Source organism: Rhamphochromis longiceps, linkage group LG18, assembly GCF_057381845.1.
Source record: "Rhamphochromis longiceps isolate RC_006_pf linkage group LG18, R_longiceps_female_GT1.1, whole genome shotgun sequence".
Lineage (NCBI taxonomy): Eukaryota > Metazoa > Chordata > Actinopteri > Cichliformes > Cichlidae > Rhamphochromis > Rhamphochromis longiceps.
The window spans coordinates 1906843-1928034 of record NC_140574.1 but is presented as its reverse complement, the minus strand read 5'-3'; the positions used below and the strand labels follow the sequence as shown (position 1 = coordinate 1928034).

At 46.0% G+C, this 21192-nt stretch overlaps 5 protein-coding genes across 8 annotated transcripts in view; 1 reads left to right on the top strand and 4 right to left on the bottom strand.

Moving 5' to 3' along the window:
- Positions 1-20402, bottom strand: part of LOC146647373 (uncharacterized) — a 117198-nt gene extending 96796 nt beyond the window's left edge. The window contains exon 1 of the mRNA XM_085388908.1: positions 20300-20402. The gene's annotated coding sequence lies outside the window, so the exon portion shown is untranslated. The remainder of the gene's footprint in view (positions 1-20299) is intronic.
- LOC146647372 (uncharacterized) overlaps positions 1-20403 on the bottom strand; it is a 50219-nt gene extending 29816 nt beyond the window's left edge. Inside the window, exon 1 of the mRNA XM_085388960.1 lies at positions 20300-20403. The gene's annotated coding sequence lies outside the window, so the exon portion shown is untranslated. The remainder of the gene's footprint in view (positions 1-20299) is intronic.
- LOC146647369 (uncharacterized) overlaps positions 1-21192 on the bottom strand; it is a 151868-nt gene that overhangs the window by 88872 nt on the left and 41804 nt on the right. The window lies entirely within an intron of this gene.
- iqub (IQ motif and ubiquitin domain containing) lies at positions 289-8427 on the top strand. Of its 2 annotated transcripts, none has more exons than XM_085388856.1 (12): positions 289-590; positions 811-945; positions 1613-1780; positions 2072-2247; positions 2907-3062; positions 3582-3792; positions 3878-4053; positions 5358-5528; positions 6532-6708; positions 6792-7040; positions 7126-7311; positions 8151-8427. In XM_085388856.1, exons 1-12 carry the CDS (start codon positions 467-469, stop codon positions 8343-8345), a joined length of 2124 nt encoding a protein of 707 aa, XP_085244982.1. In that variant the 5' UTR covers positions 289-466; the 3' UTR covers positions 8346-8427. The 2 variants fall into 2 exon arrangements, with proteins under 2 accessions (XP_085244982.1, XP_085244983.1); XM_085388857.1 differs by having other exon boundaries at positions 469-600.
- Positions 9401-20305, bottom strand: LOC146647374 (uncharacterized). Of its 3 annotated transcripts, XR_014908446.1 has the most exons (4): positions 20100-20305; positions 18627-19786; positions 17402-17487; positions 9401-10750 (listed from the first exon to the last, which is right to left on the bottom strand). XR_014908446.1 is itself a non-coding variant. In XM_085388970.1 (2 exons), exons 1-2 carry the CDS (start codon positions 20269-20271, stop codon positions 19035-19037), a joined length of 924 nt encoding a protein of 307 aa, XP_085245096.1. In that variant the 5' UTR covers positions 20272-20305; the 3' UTR covers positions 18421-19034. The 3 variants fall into 3 exon arrangements, 1 of the variants encoding a protein (XP_085245096.1); XR_014908445.1 differs by lacking the exon at positions 9401-10750 and having other exon boundaries at positions 16947-17487; XM_085388970.1 differs by lacking the exons at positions 9401-10750; positions 17402-17487 and having other exon boundaries at positions 18421-19786.

Below are 21192 nucleotides of genomic sequence, written 5' to 3'. Positions count from 1 at the left end.
ACCCATCACATCTCCTGCTGTTACAACCAAACAATTAAAAGATTATTCTATTCTATTCTATTCGTTTTAGTGGTCTGTGATTGACAACCAGGAGTCATTGTGATTGATGTGAATGATCATTTTCTTAGACAATAGTTTCAGATTTTTATTTTAATGAGGTTTCATTTCAGTGAAGTTTGTGGTGTACTCTTTTTTTTATCTGACCCAAACACGCGCCAATGAGAGGGACAAAATCCTCTGACTCTGCTTCCAACAGGAAGTGACTGCTAGTCGTTGCTATAGCAACATGTAAACACTGCTTTTGCGTGGAAACCAGTTAATGCAGTTCGCTCCAGGTTGACACATAATGTCGTTAAATACAGAAAAGCGCAACGCGCCCGGTCTTCAAACCTGACGTTTGAAAGGCTTTTGTATCATTTTCAATCATAACAGGAGCTGTAGTTTAGTTCAGTCACTGAAATCTGTCATGTCGGCGCAAAGAGGAAACCAAGAGCAGAAAGAAACAAACACAGAGCCAGGCGGAGACACCGCGGAGGAGGACGGCGGGGAGCCGGGAGGAGAGGAGGTGAGGTCCGGCAGCTCGGCTTCAGGTGAGTCCAGGTGGGCTGGAGCTCCTGACAGTGTTCGGATAAATACTCAGGAATAAAGAGAATGTGACCTTTTTCACAGCAGCAGAGACTCGTGTGGCGCAACTCACATCAAAGGTTTTATTACACTGGAGGGGAGAAATACTGAAATGCTGTTTGTCTGGATTGTGACTGAGCACGGCCAGACTCGATAGCACCTCTGTGTCTCTGTGTGTGGTTGCAGTCAAGGTGGTGCTGGTGCCGGAGGGCCACGTGATGACGGTGGCGTTTGCTATCGAGCTCAGCATTCACGAGCTGAAGCGTCACCTCGCCTCAGAGCTCCGAGTCCCAGCAGACGTGCTTCAGATCTCTCTGGACGGTTCGTTTCTTTCTCCTGACCCAGTATGAACCTTCCAGATCCCTCAGGTCATCTGGATCCGGTCTTTTATCAGTTCCCAGAGTCAGAACCAGACACGGAGAAGCTGCATTCAGCTTTTATGCTCCTTATATCTGGAACAAACTCCCAGAAAGCCTCAGATCAGCTGAAACACTCAGTTTATTTAAATCCAGGTTGAAGACTCACCTGTTCTCAGCTGCATTTGAATAAAGCACCAAATCCACACTTTTAAGATTAAACTTCAAAACTTACATTTAACTACTGATTTTATCTTTTGCTTGTTTTAATCAATCTTAAATCACACTTTTTATTTGTTTTTGTTTCTAATGTCTCTGTGAAGCACTTTGAATCACCTTGTTGTTGAATTGTGCTCTATAAATAAACTTGCCTTACTTCCACAAGTTTTTCTACAGAGTCGCACTTTGAAGATGACGACTAGTGGACATAGGTGTCAGTTGTCTAGATAACCCTACAAAGTCTTTACTGTCCTGCCATATAACAGTCACTAGTATCCTGACTGGTAGTTGCTTCAGTTATTTGCCTTCAAGTTGAGAGGAGTGTTTTTTTCATTTCCTATGATGTTTGGTCACCAAGTCGCTGCGAGCTGCTGCCTGTGTGGATACAGATTAACGGGTCAGTGTGTTTTTAGGCAGAGCGGTGGAGGAACACAAGAGTCTGATGGAGCTCGGTGTCAGGCCTCACAGCTCCACCCGGATGGAAATGAGCTCCACTGACCCAAGCTTCCACCCACTCCGCCCTGTTCGCCCCCTAGAGCACGACAGCATGCCCGATGTTATCACCGTCCAAGTTGAAGCAGGTACGAATACACAAGCTGCTACCTGTCCGTATACACAAAGTGCTTCCATTAGACATGAAAGCACTAAGAAATCACGAGTTACATCTGATTTATATAAAACTACAAGACTCCATAGGAAATAACACTGTAAAGATAAGGATAAGAGAGAATCCTCATAATGTGACGTGCATTCATTTGAACCGACTTTTAGCTAAACAAGTTTGCCAGACCTGGTTTAATCCTGGTGCCAAGCTAAAGATTTCCATACAAAGATATGCCGTCTTTGAAAAACCTTCAGTCATTGTCTCTCAGATGGGGGGGTGCTTCAGGAGGTGGTGGTGGAGATTGAGCGCCCACGCCATCAGAAAGCCTTCCTCGGTGGCTACAGGCATCGGCTGACGGGGCTGGAGTACCATCACGCCGCAGTCCAGACGCTGCCCAAGAGGAGACCCGATAGAGGAGTGGCGGTCTTCAGCCGCGACACACAGGTACAGAAAACAGCTTCAAAAGCACCACAGTTTATATCAGAGTCAAAACTGGGACTAAATAAGTCTTTACATAAATAATGAAAAAGATCGGCACAGGACGCCCAGACTTCATGTTCAAATTAAACAATGTAATTCTAGAGATAAGCAGCGAGTGTAATGAGCTCCCTGGACCAACAGAGACAAACACCTCTGAGGATTACAGCGCTCAGCTGATGTGCTCATTTAAACATTCATCTACTTTTTTTGGTTAAAATCTCTTAAACTCTCCACACTCGAGGTTTTATATGGTCAGTGCTGCAGCTTTCTGTCAGTTTTACCTCACAGGGGATCTTTTCTTATTCCTTTCATTTATCCCATCACAGTCAATACTTACTTAATTTCAGTTTGAATTCAGTTTTAGTTACTACTCGAGTACTATTACACCCAATGTCAATGAGATTAACATTACAGTAATCTTATTATTTATTAAAAACCTTCCATTAACCACACTGAAACAAAACCCAGCCTAGTCAAACAAAACAAAGTCACGAGGTCTGTCTGCAGGCCGGAAGCTCCTCACACAACTTTCACATTTTTTGGTATTAACTTTGTCTACATGTTTAAAGATGTTGCTCTTAAAGCCAGTCAGCCCCTGATTTAGTTTGTTTTCTCTGTTTCAGACAGTAGAGCTGAAGTCTCAGGCTCAGCAGTGTCCAGTCAGTGCCTCCACCCAGATGACTGGCATCGGCTGCTACGTCTCCTGCATGAACGACAGGTTGGTGACTCCAGGGACATACACCACTGCTGATGAGCACCACGACCGGAGGCTGAGAGCTGTGAGTGTACACTGAGCGTGTGTGGTTGCAATGCAGTGTTTCTGAGTACCTGCTGTACCAAGTGTTTGGACACACCTGCTCTTTTATGCTGTTTCCAGCTCTGTAGAACAAAACTGAAGATATCAAAACTAGGAAATAACACATTTGAGCTTCATAGTGCGAGTGATGATTCAGTGTTGCCTTGGCTTCTGAATAGAAATGTGACCAGCAATGCTGCGCTGTTAGAGCTCAGCATGCTTTATGGTGGGAACACATGCTCAGATTTCTGAGGCTTCAGGCTGCTGGCCCTCTGTGTTACAGTGAAGTCTTGCTCTGCTTCTTCATCTCGGGGATTCACGGTGTTTGAACTTTCAGATTTTTGGTGTTTGAAATGGTTTCGATGTCTTCAGTCTCGTTCTGCATCACAGAAGATGAAGAGCAGTTTGTGTGTGTAGTTATCATATACGCAGTCAATTCAGTCCCACTAAATATAAAAAATACATTTAGTGGGACTAAGTATATGACCCGTCACACACCCAGGTGATCCGTCTGCAGACGTTTGCTCGGCGCTGGTTGGCCCAGCAGGCGGTGGACCACCTGCGGAAGGAGCGAGCCCGGCGGTTGGCCTGGCTGGAGATGCAGGAAAGGAGGAGGAACGAGGAGAAAGAGGAGCAGCTGAGAGACCGCCGAAACCGCTGGCTGAATCCGAAGAGGCAGGAGGACTTCAACCTGCTGTACCAAGCTCTGGAGAGTAGGCTTTAGGGGCAGGAGGAGTTCCCCGCTTTATGTCTGTGAATGCAGCAGAGCAGTTACGTATTTAACTTTGTGTGTCTCAGAGTGGAGGAACGAGGAGGAGCAGAGGATCAGCTCGTCCCTGCGAGGAGCTGAGAGGAAAGCAGCTCTCTGCGCGCTGCTGGACCAGGAGATGGATCTCATTGCTGCTATCGGACGCCATCACATCGCCGTTCACAGCGACAACTACGACAAAGCTGTCAGGAACTTCCTGGACAAGGTCAGAGGTCGCTCCACCTACTCTACTCCAGCTCTCAACCCAATTTCATAATTTATCTTTTATATGCAAATGAAAGTCATCATTAAACACAAAAAGAGAACCATGGTTAAGTGTGTAGTCACATCATCTTAATTTGATTTGGATTTTACGCACCTTCAGTTTGTTGCGGTGCTCGTTAGAAGATGTTTAATACAAGGTGGAGCCTGTTTCATTCTTATTCACGGCACTTCAGTCAGTGCAAGGCTGCTTGCTACACTTACAAGCACTCTCATCACATGCTTTCGTAGCACGATGTTCCAAAGAGATTCTAATGCTGTCAGTAATGTTTGGGTTTCTTATGGTGTTTCACACCAAATGTGACAATAAGCTTGTTGTTCGTTGTGAATCATCAATCGCAACCAGAATCTAAAAGTGTGCCGGAAGAATCTCAGCTTTCGTTACATAATGTAAAGCAAATTTTTGGCCACAGATCTAATATTTTATGCTGTACTGACATGTGTTATGAGGCATAGCTTCTAAGTTTGAAAACCTGATCTTGCATTCTTTCCGATGGCCAGCAGAGGGCGACTCCTCTGCTTGTAAAAAAAAACAGTTTAGTTCTGCAGGAGTTTAAAGAAATGACTCGTTTGGCTCACTTGATTAGGAAAGACTTTCCTGATCAGTCTTTATTTAACGTATCCTCGTTGGAATCGGAGAGACCTTGCACTCTTTCCTTAGTGACTGTCCAAGAGTGGAGGGTGTTCTGGGAATCCATCCTACCCGACAAACCATCCTACCCGACAAACCATCCTACCCGACAAACCATCCTACCCGTTGTTTCTACACATGCGCACAACACGAAATTAAGTGGCGAACTGCCCTACCCTTGTGAATATGAGCTAGAAACATACTTTAACGGGTAAAATGAAGTGGCAAAGCGTCCTGGCTTTATGATTATGGGCTACAGCATACTCTGATGGGCAACGTGAAGTGGCAAACCGTCATACCTGCGTAAATTTGCTGGAATTACTCTGTGACAGCAGAAATGTGCATAAACTACTTACGGTAGGACGTTTTGCCAAAGTAGGATGGTTTGTGAAAATAGAGGGTCCCTTAGTTTCGAGTCAGATCCCCACCCACACGGTGATCACAGAAACACTCAACTTTAAAACAGGACTTGGGTGAGACCTTGGTGGCTACAGCCATCTTTTATATACAGTCTCTGGTTTCTCCGTAAACGCTGGGGTGACTGTGGGATGCTCAGAGCAAACTTCAGAGGAGCGTTCGGTCTCACAGGTACTGACACTGTGCTGTATCTGCTCCAGTCTGCGTCTCCTCATCAAAGGCGAGCAGCGGACGGTCGTCTGATTGAGATTGAAACTCAGAACACCATCAGAGCCCGAGAGCTGCGAGATCTGTACAACAGCATCAGCCTGACCACCGTCAGCCAGGAGCAGAGGCTCCACTTCCTCATGACACTGAAACACACTGTCAAGGTAAAACACACACAGTTCTTTCACAGCTAACAGTACTCTGATGTCGTCCTGTTATTATTTATATTATTTTGGGGCCTTTTGCCTTATTCAGTAACGTAGTCATGGGGAGGGGACAGGAAAGCAGGGACTCGCTGAGCACAAACAGGTCAGACTGAGACACAACATTTCAGCCTTGTAGCAGTTGGTCAGCTGCTCATGCTGTTACGTTTTTATCAAAGATAAGTGGAAGTGAATCGCGCACGGTTCATAGCATAAATGAGTCCTGAGGCTCAGTGGTTAGGACCACTGCCTGCACGGTGAGAGGTTACTGGGTTCATTCCTCTGGGAGCTTCAGTTTTTTCCCCTTTGAATGTTTCACTGTGTCACTCTGAATCTCATGAGTTTCACTTCTTGGTCAAAAGTGTTATTTTTAGAATAAAACAACCTTTTCATAACCAAAACATTGACTATTACAGAAGTGTACACATTCAACAGAAAACTATTTACTGTCACCAAAATCCCGGGGCGACCGTGGCTCAGGGGGTTGGGAAGCGTATCTGTAACCGGAAGGTCGCCAGTTCGATCCCCGGGCTCTCTGTCCTGGTCGCTGTGTCCTTGGGTAAGACACTTTCCCCTACCGCCTACTGGTGATGGTGCGATATGGCAGCCTCGCTTCTGTCAGTCTGCCCCAGGGCAGCTGTGGCTACAACTGTAGCTGCCTCCACCAGTGTGTGAATGCGAGAGTGGCGTTGTAAAGTGCTTTTGGGTGCCTTGAAAAGCCCTATATAAATCCAATCCATTATTATTATTAAAATGCCAAATATATGAAGCTCACGATATGAAGCTCAGACAAGTAGTGCCCTTCAGAATAAAAGTCTGTGCTTTGTGTTGCCTTGTTCATAATTTGACACATCAACTTTACTGACCTGGAGATACGTACGTACATCAAAATACTGTAAATATCTGTTTTACATGAGCAGTGCGGTTGCGCTGAAATTTTCTTTCTTCCATGCTCATTGGACAGGAGCAGGAGTGTGCGCTGACCCGGGACATCGTGGATTTGGTTGACAGGGAGGTAGACCTGATGACTCGAGGGGTCAAATCAGCCAAGTTGGAGGGCCTGAGGAAGAGGATCTGTACTCTGTTACTTCAGTACATCAAAACTCCAGCTTTCAACCCTGAGGTGGCCAAGCTGCTGAAGGTGAGCGACCATCCCTCCTCATCTCACGTGTTTGGCACAATCTCAAATATGATTTCATATGTAAAATTAAAAATCTGCCCCAGGTTCCCCAGAATCCTTCCCAGCTGAACAATGACATGATACTCTGCCAATACTGTCATCGTTACCTGCGCCTCACGGACTTCATTATGTCGGCCAGCGGCAGTCCGAACCGCCAGTGCCGCCAGTGCGCCAGACTCAACAACATAGCCAGATCTCGCCATGACTTCACCTTTTACAAAAGCATCCTGATGAGGCTGAGAGCCGACGAGCAGAGGCTCAACGCAGAAGCTAAGATCCCCTTCCTGCTGAAGGTGAACTGCTTTCATTGTGTATAATGAACAGCTCCACTGATTTCACTCTTTTGTCTACAGAAGTCTGCCATCTTCATCGTTTCAGGTGCAAGACATGCAGTACTTGGTGGAAGCAGTGTGGGTGTCCCGGTCGGCCCTCAGCGCCAACATCGATCTCTACAACCTGGCGTTTGTTCGGTGGGATCGTCAGAAGGACTGGAGCCCCTGGAACTGCATTCTGCTGTCCAAAGAAGAGACCTCAGCTCACTTAGAGGTGGAGGACGTCCACACGGTCTGTACATGTCTGAACAATATCAATTTATCTTTTGTTGAGAGAAAGTCCGTATTAGGACAGCCCCTCTCAGCTTCCACTAGAAGGAACTCTGACTCTGTTTCACTTCTGAATCGACCTCCTTAATGCTAATCTCTGTGAACAGGTACCTGCATACCACGTCCAGTCCACCGCCTACATTTCACGCTTTGCCCGTCCAAAACGTGAAGTGTTCACGCATGCAGAAGTTACAGCAAGTTGCAGTAACAGCAACAGAGGGAGATATTTTATTTCCAGCCAACATGAAAATTTAAACAGACAGCAACACATTTACATGTAAATACATATTAGTCCCTAGCTTAATCGATTCTGACGATTTAGGACCTTGGAATGTACTTATTGGCACTTTTTGCTCATTACCGACTTCTTGGCTTTAAATATATTATATATTATCTCGCCCTGCTGGTAATGCAACTTCTGCATACGTGTCCATTTCATGTTTTGGAGAGGTAAAGTGTGAAATGGACACGATGGACGGCGTGCCTATTACACGTTTTGCGGTTTGACATGTATCCAGAGCCTGAAGCCATCAGACCAGAGCTGTTGACTCGTTCCGTTACGGATGGTTTTTGGCGCAGCACCTGCTCATGTTTCTGGCTCCAATGTTGTTCTTAGCTTTGTACAAAGCTTACATATTTACACTGTAATTGAAGGCACTCTGCGCATTTTCTAATACTTTCCGATGTACATTTGATTGTTTTACATTTTATTTGTTTTGGTGGCATTTTACATTGTTAAGCACTTTGTGCAGCAGGGACCCTTGATGAATTCTCTAAGCCTGTGTGTGTTTGTGTGTTCAGACATACGACACAACGTTAATCCACGAGATCGAACGCAAACACGCACAAGCTCGACGCCACTTCAGCCAGGTTCCCGTTATGTCCGAGCAGCTGGATACTCACCCTGCTGCTGTCCTTGGCAACCAACTTGTCTCCAAGCCCATTACCATGGCAATAATCAAGCATACCAGAGACACTCAGACCTCAGATCATTAACACTCTGTGCAGTTTTATTTCTTCTGCCTCATATTTCTTGTAACTTTCATTTGAAGTCTACAGTAAAGCTTATGTTGGTTCTGACTTTTGTACATTTATTTCTCTGATTTGACTTTTAAGGTAGAGGCTCATCTTAAAATGTCTCATACAAACATCTCAAGGATGTTTTGAGTTTGCCAAGATGTTCAGCTTTATGAAAAGTCATGTGCTTAACAAGCTTTTATATTCATAGCTTGATGTTTGGCCTGGTATGCAGGGTGAACTGTGGGGCCTTATTCAGTATCAGCGCAAGTTGCCATAAGAAGACATTCAGTTTCTAGATGATGATACTCACACTTACCAGTGACGGCAGAACAGAATCCCAGCAGAGACGGGATATAGGACAGACTGGTTTTAGATTTTAACAAATTAAAAACTGTTCACAGTTACAGATTGTGTGTCCAAATGCAGGTTAAAGCTCCATCATGCAAAGCAATCTTCTCTGGACCATTGTTTCAAATTTGAACTTTTTTTTGGCAACTGTGGATGTGTTATTAGACTAGGGGGGGGGGGGGGGGGGGGGGCAACCCGCTCATTATCAGCGCAGAGTTCAAACACCTGCATCTCAGATAATGGTGGTGCCTCAGTGGAACCAGCAGCGTACTTGTAGAGTCCATGTGCTGAACTGGCCAGCCTGCAGTCCAGACGTTTTACTAGCTGAGAACATCTGGAGCCTCATAAAGCAAAAGAAACCATAAAGAATACTCGAGTATCGAGCAGCTACAATCATCCATCCTCCCCCAGGTCCAGGAGCAGAAACAGATGTTACACAAGCTGTCGCTGATTTGCGACCCCTGGACACTATCAACCTGTTATAAACAGCTAAATTCAAAGTGAATTTAAACAGCATTAACATCTTTAATGTAAATTGATGTCTGCTGCTCTCAGTGTAATTTACCATTGACCATGAACACCGCAGCTGCTCTGCAGCAGTCAAACATCGAGCATCACTGTAAATTTCACTGAAAACTAACCAGTGTAGCCTGCACGAAACTTTACCAGACTGACAGAATAACATCAACTATAACCGGTTATGTCAAAGCTAAAGATGTTTATTGACTCGTACAACAGACTGAGATGCTGAGTTCTACAAGTGAGAACTTTATTTACAACCACACATTGAGCAGTCTGTTGTAGGCAGTATTCTTTTGGAGATTGTGTTTTAGGTTTATCCCATGATCTTAAAAACTAAAGCTAAAAGGCATTTCCAAAACATTTCACTTTATGTTAGGAAAAATGCAAAAATGCACACAAAAGATGAGGCTAGAAATCAATGTTGACTGTTAGTGACCTTCAGGCCTTCAAATCAAATCAAATCAAATCACTTTTTATTGTCACATCACATGTGCAGGCACACTGGCACAGCACATGCGAGTGAAATTCTTGTGTGCGAGCCCCACAAGCAACAGAGATGTGCAAACACAACAACACAAACGAGCAAAATACAAGAATGGCCAACCTGAAACTAATAAATATATGTACAATATATAATAGTGTATGCATTTCTGGATGTGTATACTAAATATTTTCCTACGTGTGTGTGTGTGTGTGTGTGTGTGTGTGTGTGTGTGTGTGTGTGTGTGTGTGTATACACATTTTTACAAATTAAATAGTAAAAAAATAAAATAAAATAATAATAATAAAATATATAAAATATACAGAGTTGAATATGTGCAAAACAAGTGGCATTTATATACAGTGTGGAGTGCATAATGTTGAAGTTCCAGTAGTGAAGCTGAGGTGTCTATGACGTGTTCAGCAGTCTGATGGCCTGATGGAAAAAGCTGTCTCTCAGTCTGCTGGTACGGGACCGGATGCTGCAGAACCTCCTTCCTGATGGAAGTAGTCTGAACAGTTTATGGCTGGGGTGACTGGAGTCCTTGATGATCCTCCCCGCTTTCCTCAGGCACCGCTTCCTGTAGATGTCTTGGAGGGAGGGAAGCTCACCTCCAATTATCCGTTCAGAGCACCGCACTACTCGCTGGAGAGCTTTGCAGTTGTAGGCGGTGCTGTTGCCATACCAGGTGGTGATGCATCCAGTGAGGATGCTCTCAATGGCACAGTGATAGAAGGTCCTGAGGATGCGGGGGCTCATGCCGAATCTTTTCAGTCTCCTGAGAAAGAAGAGGCGCTGCTGGGCCTTCTTCACTGTTTTGTTTGTGTGTACTGACCACGTAAGATCCTCAGCCAGGTGTACGCCAAGGAACCGGAAGCTGCTCACTCTCTCCACAGCAGCGCCGTTGATGGTGATGGGGGTGTGTACTTCTCTGCACCTCCGGAAGTCCACTATCAACTCCTTTGTCTTTGCGACGTTGAGGGTGAGATGGTTGTCTTGACACCAGTGGGTCAGGGCGCTGACCTCCTCCCTGTATCAGAATCAGAATCAGAATCAGAATACTTTATTGATCCCTGGGGGAAATTATTTTTTGTTACAGTGCTCCATTTTAAACCAACATTAAGACAAGACAGACAATACGCTAACTAAGAATAGTACAATATATACATATATATACATACATACATACATAAGTCACTTATAAATAAATAGTTGGAAAAGAAACATGTGTAGTTGTAGCAGCAAACAGTGTGTTAAGTGGATGCGTTGTACAGGGAGATGGCCACAGGCAGGAATGATTTCCTGTGTCGTTCAGTGGTGCTTTTCGGTAATCTCAGTCTCTCACTGAACGAGCTCCTGTGACTGACCAACATGTCATGGAGTGGGTGGGAGGTGTTATCCAACATTGTCTTTATCTTGGACAGCATCCGCCTCTCCGACACCACCTTGAGGGAGTCCAGCTCCATCCCCACAACATTGCTGGCCTTACGGATCAGTTTATTAAGTCTGTTGGCATCTGCGACCCTCAGCCTGCTCCCCCAGCATGCAACAGCATAGAGGATCGCACTGGCCACCACAGACTCATAGAAAATCCTCAGCATTTTCTGGCAGATGTTGAAGGACCTCAGTCGCCTCAAAAAATAGAGACGACTCTGGCCCTTCCTGTAAAGTGCTGTGGTGTTTTTAGCCCAGTCCAGTTTATTGTCAATGTGTACTCCAAGGTATTTATAGTCCTCCACAATGTCAACACTGACCCCCTGGATTGAAACAGGGGTCAAGTGTTTCCTGGTCTTCCTGAAGTCCACGATCAGTTCCTTGGTCTTTGCCACGTTGAGCTGCAGATGATTCTGCTCACACCACGTGACAAAGGAGTCGACCACAGCCCGGTACTCTGTCTCATCATCCCTGCTGATGCATCCAACCACCGCAGAGTCATCAGAAAACTTCTGAAGATGGCAGGTCTCTGTGCAGTGGCTGAAGTCTGTGGTGTAGAGGGTGAAGAGGAAGGGGGAGAGGACAGTCCCCTGTGGTGCCCCTGTGTTGCTAATCACCTTGTCAGACACACACTGTGGGAGACGTACATATTGTGGTCTTCCTGTCAGGTAATCAACAATCCAGGACACCAGAGAAGCATCCACCTGCATCGCTGCTAACTTATCACCCAGGAGGGTCGGCCTGATGGTGTTGAAAGCACTGGAAAAGTCAAAAAACATGACCCTCACAGTGCTCGCCGGCTGGTCCAGATGGGTGTAGACACGATTGAGCAGGTAGATGATGGCGTCCTCTGTTCCGAGACGAGGCTGATAAGCGAACTGAAGGGGATCCAGATGTGGTCTTACTATGGGTCGCAGCTGGTCCAGGATGAGCCTTTCCAGGGTCTTCATGATGTGGGAGGTCAGTGCCACGGGCCTGTAATCCTGGGGGCCACTGGGACGAGGCGTCTTTGGTACAGGGACGAGGCATGATGTCTTCCACATCACCGGGACCCTCTGCAGACTCAGACTCAGCATAAACAGTTTATGAAAGACTCCACACAGCTGGGGGGCACAGGCCTTGAGGACAAGGGGACTCACTCCGTCTGGTCCAGCAGACTTGCCTGAGTGAAGTCTCCTCATTTGCATCTCAACCTGGTATTGAGTGAAGGTGATGGGTGGGGGAGGGGTGTCAGGAATCTCACAGGAGGCAACATGTGAAGAGAGAGGCTGGCACAGTGGTGTGGCTCTGGATTCCAGGCTGACTGCAGGTGAGGTTGTGGGGGTGGGAGCAGACACTGTGGTGTCGAATCTATTGAAAAACAGATTCAACTCGTCGGCTCTATTCTCACCTCCCTCAGCTCCCCTGCTGTTGGTTGGCCTGAATCCAGTGATGGTCTTCATGCCCCTCCACACCTCTCTCATGCTGTTCTGCTGGAGTTTCCACTCCAGCTTCCTCCTGTAATTGTCCTTAGCCTCTCTGATCTTGTCCTTTAGTAACACCTGGACCTTCCTCACCTCCTCTTTGTTGCCCCCTCTGAAAGCCCTCTTCTTGTTGTTGAGGAGGGCTTTGATGTCCTTAGTCACCCACGGCTTGTTATTTGGGTAACAATGAACAGTCTGAGCTGGAACAATGGAGTCGGTGCAGAAAGTTATGTAGTCTGTGATACACTCAGTAAGCCCATTGATGTCCTCGGCGTGAGGCTCACAGAGTGTTTCCCAGTCGGTCACCTCGAAACAGCCCTGTAGTTCCGCTATTGCCTCCTCTGACCACCTCCTAACAGTCCTGGTGGTCACAGGTTCCCTCCTCACAATTGGCACATAGCGGGGGGTGAGGTGAATCAGGTTATGATCTGACCTACCAAGTAAGCCGTCTCATCACCGTTGGTGATAAGACCCACCACTGTAGTGTCGTCCGCAAACTTCACAATGATGTTGGAGCTGTTAGTGGCTGTGCAGTCGTAGGTGTAGAGTGAGTACAGGAGAGGGCTCAGTACACACCCCTGTGGAGCACCAGTGTTCAGTGTGATGGGGGATGAGGTGATGCTGCCCAGTCTGACCACTTGGCGTCTGTCAGACAGGAAGCTAAGGATCCAGCTGCAGAGGGAGCTGCTCAGTCCTAGATCCTGCAGTTTCCTGTCCAGCTTCGAGGGAACGATGGTATTGAATGCTGAGCTGTAATCTACAAACAGCATCCTCACATACGTGTCTCTCTTCTCCAGGTGTGACAGGGCAGTGTGTAGTGTCAGGGCTATGGCATCATCAGTGGACCTGTTGTGGCGGTATGCAAACTGTAGAGGGTCCAGTGAGTCGGGTAGTGCAGAGCAGATGAAGTCCCTGACCAGCTTCTCGAAGCATTTGCTCACGATGGGGGTCAGGGCTACAGGTCGCCAGTCGTTCAGTGAGGAGATGGTGGAGGATTTGGGTACAGGGACGACGGTGGCCATTTTGAAGCAGGCTGGGACTACAGACAGAGAGAGGGAAAGGTTGAAGATGTGCGTGAACACTCCAGCCAGCTGAGCCGTGCATGACTTGAGGACGCGGCCGGGAATCCCGTCCGGACCAGTAGCTTTGCGTGCGTTCACCTTCCTGAAGCACTTCCGCACATCCTCCTCAGACACAGTGTGCGCACCGGGCGCACACTGTCCGGTCTCATGGTGTTCGCTGTGTCGAATCTAGCGTAGAATACGTTTAGATCCTCACACAGAGAGGCCGTGGTCTGCGGTGTGCTGGTTTTCCCTCTAAAGTCTGTGATCGTGTTTAGTCCCTGCCACATACTCCGAGGGTTGTCAAACTGTTGTTCCACCCTGTCCCTGTACTCACGTTTGGCTGCTTTGATCGTCTTCCGGAGTTGGTAATGTGCGTGTTTGTAGTCCGATGTGTTCGCGGAGGCAAAGGCGGTGTTCCGTGCCGCGCGAACATCTCCGTTAATCCAGGGTTTTTGATTTGGGAAGGATTTAACTGTTCTGGATGGGACGACATCTTCCACGCATTTCCTGATAAATCCACAGACTGAGTCTGTGTATTCATCAATGTCTCTGGCGGCCACGTGAAACATTTCCCAGTCCGCGTGATCAAAACAGTCCCGCAGCGCAGACTCCGATTGGTCCGTCCAACAGTGCACCGCCCTCCGGGTTGGAGCTTCCTACTTTCAGCTTCTGCCTGTAGGCGGGCAGGAGCAGGATGGAGCAGTGATCTGATTGGCCGAATGGGGCGCGGGGGAGGGCTTTGTACGCATCCCGGAAAGAGGTGTAACAGTGGTCGAGTTGCCGGTTTCCACGTGTGTTGAAAAGGATGTGTTGATGGAGTTTTGGTGAGACTTTCTTCAGGTTTCCCTTATTAAAGTCTCCGGCTGTGATAAACGCTGCCTCTGGGTGTGCGGTTTCCTCGCTGCTGATCGCGCTGTACAGTTCCCTGAGTGCTCGGTCAGTGTCGGCTTGTGGGGGAATGTAAACAGCCGTAATAATCACTGCTGTAAATTCCCTCGGTAGCCAGAATGGCCGGCACTTAATCATCAGGTACTCCAGGTCCGGTGAGCAGAAGGATTTGACCGGGTGCACGTTCGCATAATCACACCAGCTGTTGTTGATCATGAAACATACACCACCGCCTCTGCTTTTCCCAGTAAGATCCTGTGACCTGTCCGCGCGGTGCACAGAGAACCCCGGCAGTTGTATTGCGGAGTCCGGTACTTTGTCCGATAGCCAGGTTTCTGTGAGGCAGATCACGCAGCAGTCCCGCATCTCTCGCTGGAATGAGATCCGTGCCCGAAGCTCGCACAGCTTGTTCTCCAGAGACTGCATATTAGCCAGTAATAAACTGGGTAACGGTGGTCTGTAAGTGCGCCGTCTCAGTCGAACCAGAACGCCAGATCTTCTCCCTCTGCGTCGGCGTTTGCGGCCTCCAGGGCCAGAGAACAAAGGCGTCTCAGGTGAGATGAATGGGGGGTCTGCAAACGGAGCGTCCGTGTTGCAAAACTTGAACTCCGGAAAGTTATAAGAAAGACCGTCTTTTATGTCCAGTAAGGTTTGTCGGTCGTACACAAGGAGACAAGTGCTGCTCGTGAAAAAATAAAGGAAAAGTAAAATTAAACACAGAAGAAAGCCGTTGCTTGGGGGAGCTCGCGACGAGGCTGCCATCTTTGTTAAGTAGATGGGTTTAGATCAAGTTTTATAAGAAAAAAAAACTAATATAGTGATATGAGAGGAGGAAGAGGCTGAAGGAGGAGCAACACTGTCACAGAGCAGAAAAGGACTCCCACTGTCAGATACATTCAATATGTGAAGCATACAGAACAGATAGTGTGTGGAAGATGCTGTCACTGCATTACTGGCTCATGTTTCCTTTGTTTGTGATCACACTAACAGGTCGGTTAAAGCAGGAAGAAGAAATGTCTTTAAAGGATCTGTTTGCTAGAAATCACTGGAACAGGCGCTCACAGTTTAACATCGTCTTTAACAACATTTATCTCTTCCTTTAGGTGTCAGCTGTGATCAACTCACTGCAGTCAAGGATGAAGAGTCCACTGTAGAAGGAAACACTCTCACTCTGTCCTACAGATTATCCAGAGATATTATAACTAATGATTATTTCTTCTGGTATCGACAATATCCTGGAAACCCACCAGAGTTCCTGATCTCTCATTTGGGAAATGGAGATTTATTGAAGCGAGAATTCTCCAGAGTGTCTTTTAAAGTCGTTGATGATCAAAGACAAATAACGATCTCCTCTGCTGCAGTGTCTGACTCTGCTGTGTACTACTGTGCTCTGCAGCCCACAGTGACAGGAAACAGCAAAACTCTGTACAAAAACCTTTGGAGCAAAGACAACAGAATACTCCACAACATCCACTAGAGGGAGCCACACACTGTTAAACCTCTGATTCTTGTGTCATTGGACTGATGACAAAGACAACAGAGAAATGAAGCAGTAAAGATCAGAGACAGAGACAGAGCTGCTGTGGAAGCACAGAACTGTTTGATTGGCTGAGCTATTAAACTGGCCCCGCCCAATGAAGTTGAGCTCATCCAATGACATTATTTGTTGGTCATTGTGCTGCAGTGGAAGAACATTGTTCATGTGCTGTCTGTCTGGCTTTAATAACTCCAAAGACATGTTGCTGCACCTCTTTTTGCTTCTATCTCACATTATAGGTGAGTTTAAGAACAGGGATTAAAGTTTAGTTGAAGCTGCTGCATTAAGCAGATATACAGACTGCATTTCACTACTTTTCTTCTTTCTTTTTCCAGGACTAACAGCTGGAGACTCAATCACTCCTCAACATACTGAAGTCACTAAAACAGAAGGAGAATCTGTCACACTCACATGTAGCTATGAGACAGATGCAAGTTACCCACGCCTTCACTGGTACAGACATGATTCTGACCTTCAGGCTCCTCAGTTTATACTCTGGAAAGGAGGGAAACGAGAAACAACTCAATATATTCCTGATAATCGATATCAGTCCACAACAACAGATAAATCAACTAATCTGACCATAGCAGCCCTAACCCTGGCAGACACAGCTCTCTACTACTGTGCTCTACAAACACAGTGATACAAAGTGTAGAAGAGGCTGTACAAAAACCTGAACACAGATATCTGACTACTCTTCAAAGAGGAGGGAAGTGGTATTCAAAGCACAGATTCATATCAGATGGATTCTGCTAATTCCTGTTTTATCAGAGTCACTGTGGTTACAGCTGCTAATGAAACACTGTGGGAGGATTCACATGAGCAGCAAATCCACATCAACCACAAACCAACACTTTATATCAGCATCAACAGTCAGGAGGAAACATCGTCGCTAGTTGATGATAAATTCTGTATTGTACAAATTGTAAAGATTTCCTATATGAAAACCTTTAAAACTCAGCTTTTACAGTAAAAAAGAGACAAACCATTTGTCATTCTGTACACTGTTTTATATGAGAAGATAAGTCTAATTGAATGATATCAAAGGTAATGTACACCAGCTTAACTTTAAATGCAGACAGGATCATTTATAAAAGCAATTTAGCGAGGACAAAAGAAAGCATCTTTACACAGCCTGCACCTGGGGTCTCTCCTGCTGTGACAGACCCCAGCCTCTTGTGCTCAGAGCTTGTTCCTGTGCTGCCATGATTAGTGCCTCTGTGCTGTCTTTCAGTCCAGCCACTGGTAGGATTTCTGGGTATCAGCCACCTCCTCTATCTGCCGGTGGTACATACCGTGCAGGGGCCTGTCCTTCCATGATGGTTTGTCCTCTTGCTCCTTTTTCTTGGGTTTCTGCTTTCTTCCCGTATGTTACGTTCCCCTAAAAGGGTCCAGGCGGTGAGGGGGAAGTAACAATAAGTGTCCAGGTCAGAAAAAGGAGCCAAGGAGGCAACAGGGTTAAATTAAAGAGTTTTATTAAAATAGCTCAACTAAAAGAGACAGACAAGCCGCTATCACCATTTAAGAAAACAAACGAAACTCAAATGTTAGTCAATAAAGCACAAAGTAAGTCAAAAAGAGTGCAGCTCACAAGCTGCAAACACACTAAGGGCACTCTGGCCCAGAGCTCACCTTTCCCTGGGCTTAAATCTCCTTAACTACTGACGAGAGTCAGCTGCACAAAAGGGAAAGGTGGCACCTCAGGCAGAAGAGGTGGTGGGACACGCCCACACAGGCACCTTCAGGAGGAGGCCCTGCTAGGGCCGTAACACCGTAGCATACAGTCACAGGGTGCTGGGCTTTGGGTGAAACCCTCTGTGCATGGTCAGGAGCTTCCTCATCTAAATGTCATTGGCTTCTAGCTCAGGAATGTTTCTTTATATGTTGAAGCGCATGCATTTAGGCTCCTACATGTGTGATCCTGGATCTTTCAGTCAGTACACTGCAACAAAATCCAGATGAAATAATGACCAATCATTAACCAGAAAGAGTTTGATAGTCCTCTCCACTTTTCCCTCATGTCATCATCCAATTATATCCAATCATTTGATGACGAGCCGCACCCTGGTGTTCTCTCTCTACTTCCCTCTGCAGCAAACGTTTCTTTATTAGTTACATTTATTCAACATAATTCAGTTTGTATAATTTTAACCGGACTTCTTATCATCTCGATTAGAAACACAGTTCCCCCTCTCGTACTCTACATAGTTCACATGCAGTTTCCAGTTCTGAATCAATAAAACTGAAAAAGAATTGCTGCAATGAAATAATAATAATATTTAAACCTTTCAACCTGTGTGTGTGTGTGTGTGTGTGTGTGTGTGTGTCTGAGTGTGAGTGTGTGTGTGTCTGAGTGTGAGTGTGTGTGTGTGTGTGTGTGTGTGTGTGTGTGTCTGTGTCTGTGTGTGTCTGTGTCTGTGTGAGTGTGAGTGTGTGTGTGTGTGTGTGTCTGAGTGAGAGAGAAGAGCAAACATCTGATAAAAGTGAAGCAGGCACAAAGGTTTTGGACTTTATACATACAGAAGACTCTGTTAAAGCTCTGTGTTACATGACACCCATGAAGGCTGGATTTTCGGCCTTTAACTTCACTTCTGGATGGAGCCGAGCTCAGGGATCTAATCTGCCTGACAGTACAAACATACACAGAAAAAGCAAACTTAATATTTCATTCAAAAGACCTTTAAATTTGACTTTTTCCAAAGTACAATTTAAATAAAAGACCTTCACCGTGTTTTCACTTGAGCATTTAAAAGCCTCCACGAGACTCTGCAGGCTGACACATCTGTTGTTAGACTGATCTCACACCGTGTGACATGTAATAAAGTGATGGAGCAGTGTGAAGGTTTGTAAACCTGGAAGCTCTGCTCTGAGATTCTGTGAATCCTCGGATGGATATTTATCAGCCTCGGCTTCACAGACAGTTTTTCTCTAAGACTTTTGCCACGTGTGAATTTTATTGTGGCGCCACAAATGACTGTGACACCTGAACATTTTCCCGCATGTTTTACAGGAAGACGGCTTCTCGCCTGTGTGGATTCTCATGTGGATCAACAAATTACTCCTTACAGTAAAGTTCTTCCCACATGCAACACAAGGATACGGCTTTTCACCCGTGTGGATTCTCATGTGCACAGTCAAATTATCCATCTGAGAAAAACCTTTTCCACATATGTCACAAGAATACGGCTTCTCACCTGTGTGCATCGAATAATGTCGCTTCATTCTGGAAGTATACTTAAAAGATTTTCCACAAACATCACATTTTATAGACTTTTCACCAGTTTTGTTGTTACACTGACTGTATGACACAGGAGGGCGATCTGCATTGTTGCTGTGACTAATGTTTCGATTTCTAGTGGATCCTGAGTCGGCGCTCCCGCTTCCTTCCTGATGCTGACTCTCAGCTCCAGCAGAGCTGTGAGAGAGGAGCTGCTCCCACATCGGTTCAAGTTCACTGTACCCACTTTCCTCAGCAGCAGCAGTCACCATGAAGGTGTCCGTCTCCTCCTTCAGTCCCAGCTGCTCTCCCTCCTGACTGCTGCACAGTTCCTCCTGTTCCTCTTTAATCTGTGGAGCTTCTGGTTCCTCCTGCTCCACACTGGAGCTCCTCTCCTGGTTCCAGAGCTGCTGCTCAGGGAGAACCTCCTCCTCCTCCTCACAGACCTGCTGCTGTGGGACACCTGAGACAATCATAAGCTTGTATGGTGAATAAAGTCAACTACACTTTAAAGAAACTATCATCTTTACATGTGACACGAGTGCAGCCTCTCACACTATCCATCCTCAGACCTCTCTTAGCTTGGTCTTATATACAAATCTGATTCCTCAGCTAAAAAATCCTCAAGAGGAAAATATTCTGACTTCAAAGCTTTAAAGCGCAGCGCAGTCCTGTCCTCTGTTTGCTCTTTGTTAGCTCACATCTCCAAAAAGTCCTCACAATCAGAAACGTCCCGCAGAGCTGTGATCAGGATCCTCCCTCAGAGGGACACTCACCTGTCCTGTGCAGCTTGATTTGGGGTTTCCAGGTGATATCCAGCAGTCTGCGCTGACGGTCGATCTCTTCCTCGTACTGGACGATCGTTTTTTCAAACTCCAAGAATATTTGTTCAGCAGCAGCAGTTAGTCGCTCGTTGATGAACTCTCTCAGATACTGAACTGAAGGCATCGTTGCTGCCGCAGCTCACACACAGCACACACACTCAGCTCACGATCGATGTATGCTTCCGCGCTAAATTGCGCTCTTTCTCGGAGATATTACTCCGCTTTCAGCCGCACAGGTGTGAGCTTCCACAGACGGTGTCGCAGATTTTTAAAATATTCAACGCAGAACTCTAAATTAAGCCTTTTCCAACAGAAAAGCCTCCCTGCTCACTCCTCACGCAGGAAACAAACACTTCCGGCTTTTCTTTCCTTACTTCCGCCTGCTGTCACACATAAAGCTTCCTGCAGAGGACAGTTGCTTTTTGTTCCGCCCTGTACAACCCGCAATGTCTGCGTCGCTTTTAAATCCACAGGTTATAAAGTTCATCAGTCAGACTAACTGAACGCATCAGCCTGGAGAGCAGCTCGATAATCAGAATCAGAAACTTTATTGTCATTGTCATGAGAACAACGAAATTAAGAATGGTCCCCGATCATTGCATCATCCCTAGCAATATCAAAATATAAATAAAACAATAAAATTCAATAAATAAAATAGATAGAATACTTAAAATACTAATAAGATATAACAGTAAAACATTCACATACATTCCCACACACATGCTTCAAAGTGTACAACAGTTTCTGTCAAAGCTGAAGATTTTTCTGGACTCATACAGCGGACTGAGATGATGGACTTCACAACCGAGGCTTTACTTACGACCACACATTGATCAGTCTAGTGTAGGTGGTATTCTGTTAAATCGAGACTGTGGATTCTCATCAAAACTGACGCTATAAAGCTCGAAATGTTTCACCTCATGTTAGTAAAAGATTCTGAAAAATGCTCTGTACAAAAGACAAGGTTGAAAATCAGTACTGACTGTCAGCCTTCAGACGGGTTCAGACAAAGTTTAGGAAATGTTTGTAATGTTCTTATTTTCAG

What these genes read in the sequence shown, in the direction of transcription:
- iqub (XM_085388856.1), top strand. Translation starts at nt 467, where the DNA reads ATGTCGGCGCAAAGAGGAAACCAAGAGCAGAAAGAAACAAACACAGAG. An exon ending in GTCCGGCAGCTCGGCTTCAG is followed by an intron (nt 591 to 810) that starts GTGAGTCCAGGT and finishes GTGTGGTTGCAG; the next exon opens with TCAAGGTGGTGCTGGTGCCG. An exon ending in TCTTCAGCCGCGACACACAG is followed by an intron (nt 2,248 to 2,906) that starts GTACAGAAAACA and finishes TCTCTGTTTCAG; the next exon opens with ACAGTAGAGCTGAAGTCTCA.
- LOC146647374 (XM_085388970.1), bottom strand. Translation starts at nt 20,271, where the DNA reads ATGCCTTCAGTTCAGTATCTGAGAGAGTTCATCAACGAGCGACTAACT. An exon ending in AATCAAGCTGCACAGGACAG is followed by an intron (nt 19,787 to 20,099) that starts GTGAGTGTCCCT and finishes TGATTGTCTCAG; the next exon opens with GTGTCCCACAGCAGCAGGTC.